Genomic DNA, 3,463 nt, shown 5'->3' with positions numbered 1-3,463 from the left:
AGTTACTTAGTTTAATTACATACATTTGTAGTTGCTGACGATGTTACTATTGTATTAAGTAAAAGAGCTTGAGCGTGGTGGCCAAATAAACCATTCGGTTTCCTAGTTGGCCCCCATGTTACCTATTGATGTTACATTTGATACAGGCGGGGAAATAGAAACAGGACGGAATGGTGGGCTTCTGGCTTTATGTAAGGCATATGCATAAAAAGAAAATGATTAAGTTAGGGTCGCCAAAATTACGTTTGCCCATGTTAGAATACGGGCTCCAATATCATGACTTAATCTTGTGTTATCTATACGTTAGTGGAAAACCGCTCAGGAAATCACCGTAGTTTGTATAATGGTGTTTTGCCAAATACGTGAACTTGATTGAAACTGTATATAGACCCGCCTTTATTTGAGCACATAAAAGAAAGCATTATATTCAATAAAAATCAGTTGTTTCTCCTACTTGTGTGCGATGCGTATGTCCTTATTGTGAACATGACGACATCAGTAAACCTAACAGCCCAAAAGTCAGGGGCACCAAACGAAAATGTTCGGTGAAATATGTGTTCGGGAGAGTCAAACTGTTCTAAGAATTTCAGTTCTACGTTGCCAAACAGCTACAGATTTCTTTATCAAACCATCACCTAAAAGATTCGCATCCAAGGAAAAGTAGTCTTTGCCGGCGCTTTTTGGCACTTAAAAAGGTCACCTAGCAGTTTCAAATGAGCAATGATTGGGTTGGAAGTTCTTAGAAGGTAACGCTCAGCTAGCAATTTCTGAGATGAAGGTATCGTCCCTAAAATTCTCAAACACTTCAATTTGCAGCTAATATATCCGAACAGATCAAATTCTTCTACAGTAGGTGAAGAGTCTTTAAACATTACAGGGAGCCTAAAAATGTTTCTCAAAAGCTATTGGCTTAATTTGCTCGTTGAGTGCCCTTGAAAAGTGACTAAGATGGGGTCTACAATTGGCCATAAAATAGACTACAAAGGGGTGAGGCCAGCGGCACATACCCTGCGGGCGTTCGTAGTCGTTTTTAGGGGAGTTTTATGGTCTTGTTGTACACTTGTATTTCATCTCCTCTCCACATCGCAAAGGTTATGGGTTCGAATCCCGTTAAAGGCACCTGAATTTTCTCAGGTTTCTATAAGAGACCATTTATTAAATTGTTCAGATAAGTGCGAAGAGATGACTTCTCCCTTTCATAACATTTTAACCTGCGATCAGGCCCATATGCATTTTCAAGAACAACTGTAATGCGTTTTGGAGCCTTGAGCCCGTGAGACTGAGACTACCTTCAACATTGGGAATGAGTAGGTACGTTATGTATCGCTTATACATGTAAGTACCATGTGATTCATTGTAAACATGGCCGATGAACAAAGCATTGTCTGGCCATAATCATGTGAAAGCAGTGCAGTTTACCTCATAGTAACGGCATAGAGATACAAGAATGCGTTTATTTTAGAAGGAGAAGACCAAGCTTAATTTGACGCCAGCAAAATGGTTCTTTTTGCTATCATTACGCGAGTTGGAGATGGTATGCCACTTTCTGCATCGACTGATCTTGAGATGCACTTTGAGCTAAAGGAAAGCAAACGACATGCGAAAACACTGGCGCGAAAAGCGAATCAGTATCCTACCAGATGTACCATGCAATGCGGCAATCACATTGTTTAGTGAGTACTTTGATCATTGGTTCATAAATCGTTCATATAATCTGCCTGGTAGGCTCATAACTTCAAATAATGCATGAAAAGTTTTAAAAACGGAGAACGGTTCTTTCAATTTGGAAAGCCACCTTATACCTAGCAAGGAATTTCGGCTGAAGCACGGCTGAGGATCGTCTTTGATTCAGATACCGAATTTGTGGCATAAAATGATTAATTTTAACAAGAAGCCTGGCGTTTATGTTTACTACGGAGCTTCAAAAACATAACTTTAAAACCTCATTTCAACAAATGATTATTCTTTTTTATTTTTTATTTTAGTTTTAAATTCGTCATAGACTTTTAAGTTTGGCGTGTATAACAAACCTGCATTAGCAACAGACATCTGAGCATGACCAAGCAAATACACTGAACACGAAAAGTGGGAATTTCTTCATTTGGTTTGACCCAGTTTTGATTTCAGTCATGCCAAATAGGAACATGTACAGGCCGACCAACTCTAAATCTCAAGGGGTTAGTTTCTAAAGAAACTGTGGTACTGCAATGGTTAACTTTTATTACATAACATGAAACCATGGCTAGTAACATGGCTGTTATCTTTTTTTCAGTTTTGTGAAGGCACTCGGAGTTTGTTTTATGGCAGTTTGTGAAAGGACTTACCCTGCGATTCTGGTGTTCAGTTTTCTTGAAGAACTGCAGCGTGAATTCATGGTCACATTCCAGAGTCATGTAGTCGGACAAGCAAAAAGACCTTACTCGTTGATTGAGTTTGGTAAGCCTTATTATTATTAAAACTTGATATCACTGCTTGTGTTGCAGATGATGAAAGCAGGCTAAGAAGTTGAGAAAGAGTCCAGTGTATTGGGTTGTTCCAGAAAAAATCCACACCCCCGCGACGGATGGGATTTTGGAAATTCTCGCAGGAGGGGGGGTCAAGGACCCTGGAAATCCAGGCAGGAGGGGGGGTTGAACTCGAAAAAGTCTTCTGCAGGGGTCATCTGAACCGATAGTTCACGCGATTAGAACGTTTAGTTCGGTGACAGTTTAGCGCTCTCAGACCCTGAAAATAGTAGAAATATTTTGTTCACATATTTCTCACGTGACATAAATAATAATCTAAGTTCCTTCACAGGTCCTTTTATAGCAGAAAACGCGAACAAGATACTAAAGGAAGAGCCGTCGCAACAATATTGCAACGAAGAGTTTGAAACACCTGACACATTTTTACTCATACCCATGTGTAATGATACAAAGAAAGAGCAAAGAAAGAACAAGGGCAATTGATTTTTATGAGCTAAGAGTGTATAAACACTCGTTCGCATTTTAGCATTTTTGCTCCTTTCTTTTCTTAGTTCTACACAACAGAATTTTTATATAATTTAGCCAAAGCTTTAGAAATTAAAAAAGAACATGTTCTATACGTGATTGTGCGTATTTTCTATTAAAAATAAATTAAATTTAAGCCTAATATTTTTTCCCGGAAATCCAGGCAGGAGGGGGGGTCTTGGGCTTCAGGAAATCCAGGTGAGAGGGGGGGGTTAAAAAATGACCCCATCCGTCGGGGGGGTGTGGATTTTTTCTGGAATAACCCATTGAAAAAAACAAACAAGACAAAACAGGCAAATTGCAAATCACTCACCCCTAGCCTTATATCATGTCTCTCACATTGGAAATCGAGAGGACAGGGGACAGGGTCAGTGAAAGGGCTCACTGGTGGTAAGGCAGTACCTACTTTGTTTCCCTCTTATTTAGTACTGCAATGACGTAAAGTTATTACAGGTCATTATAGCTTATGTGTG

The 3,463-nt window shown here is 39.5% G+C and overlaps 1 protein-coding gene across 1 annotated transcript in view; it reads left to right on the top strand.

The window, feature by feature from the left end:
• The first annotated feature begins 1,329 nt into the window (after nucleotides 1-1,329).
• Nucleotides 1,330-3,463, top strand: part of LOC137967728 (vesicle-trafficking protein SEC22a-like) — a 7,471-nt gene continuing 5,337 nt past the window's right edge. The window contains exons 1-2 of the mRNA XM_068814280.1: nucleotides 1,330-1,673; nucleotides 2,273-2,436. Coding sequence (XP_068670381.1) covers nucleotides 1,498-1,673; nucleotides 2,273-2,436 — 340 coding nt within the window. The 5' untranslated portion in view covers nucleotides 1,330-1,497. The remainder of the gene's footprint in view (nucleotides 1,674-2,272; nucleotides 2,437-3,463) is intronic.

The sequence above is a fragment of the Montipora foliosa genome, chromosome 8, assembly GCF_036669935.1.
Source record: "Montipora foliosa isolate CH-2021 chromosome 8, ASM3666993v2, whole genome shotgun sequence".
Lineage (NCBI taxonomy): Eukaryota > Metazoa > Cnidaria > Anthozoa > Scleractinia > Acroporidae > Montipora > Montipora foliosa.
Note: the sequence above shows the minus strand (reverse complement) of the source record. Positions and strands in the feature narration are given on the sequence as shown.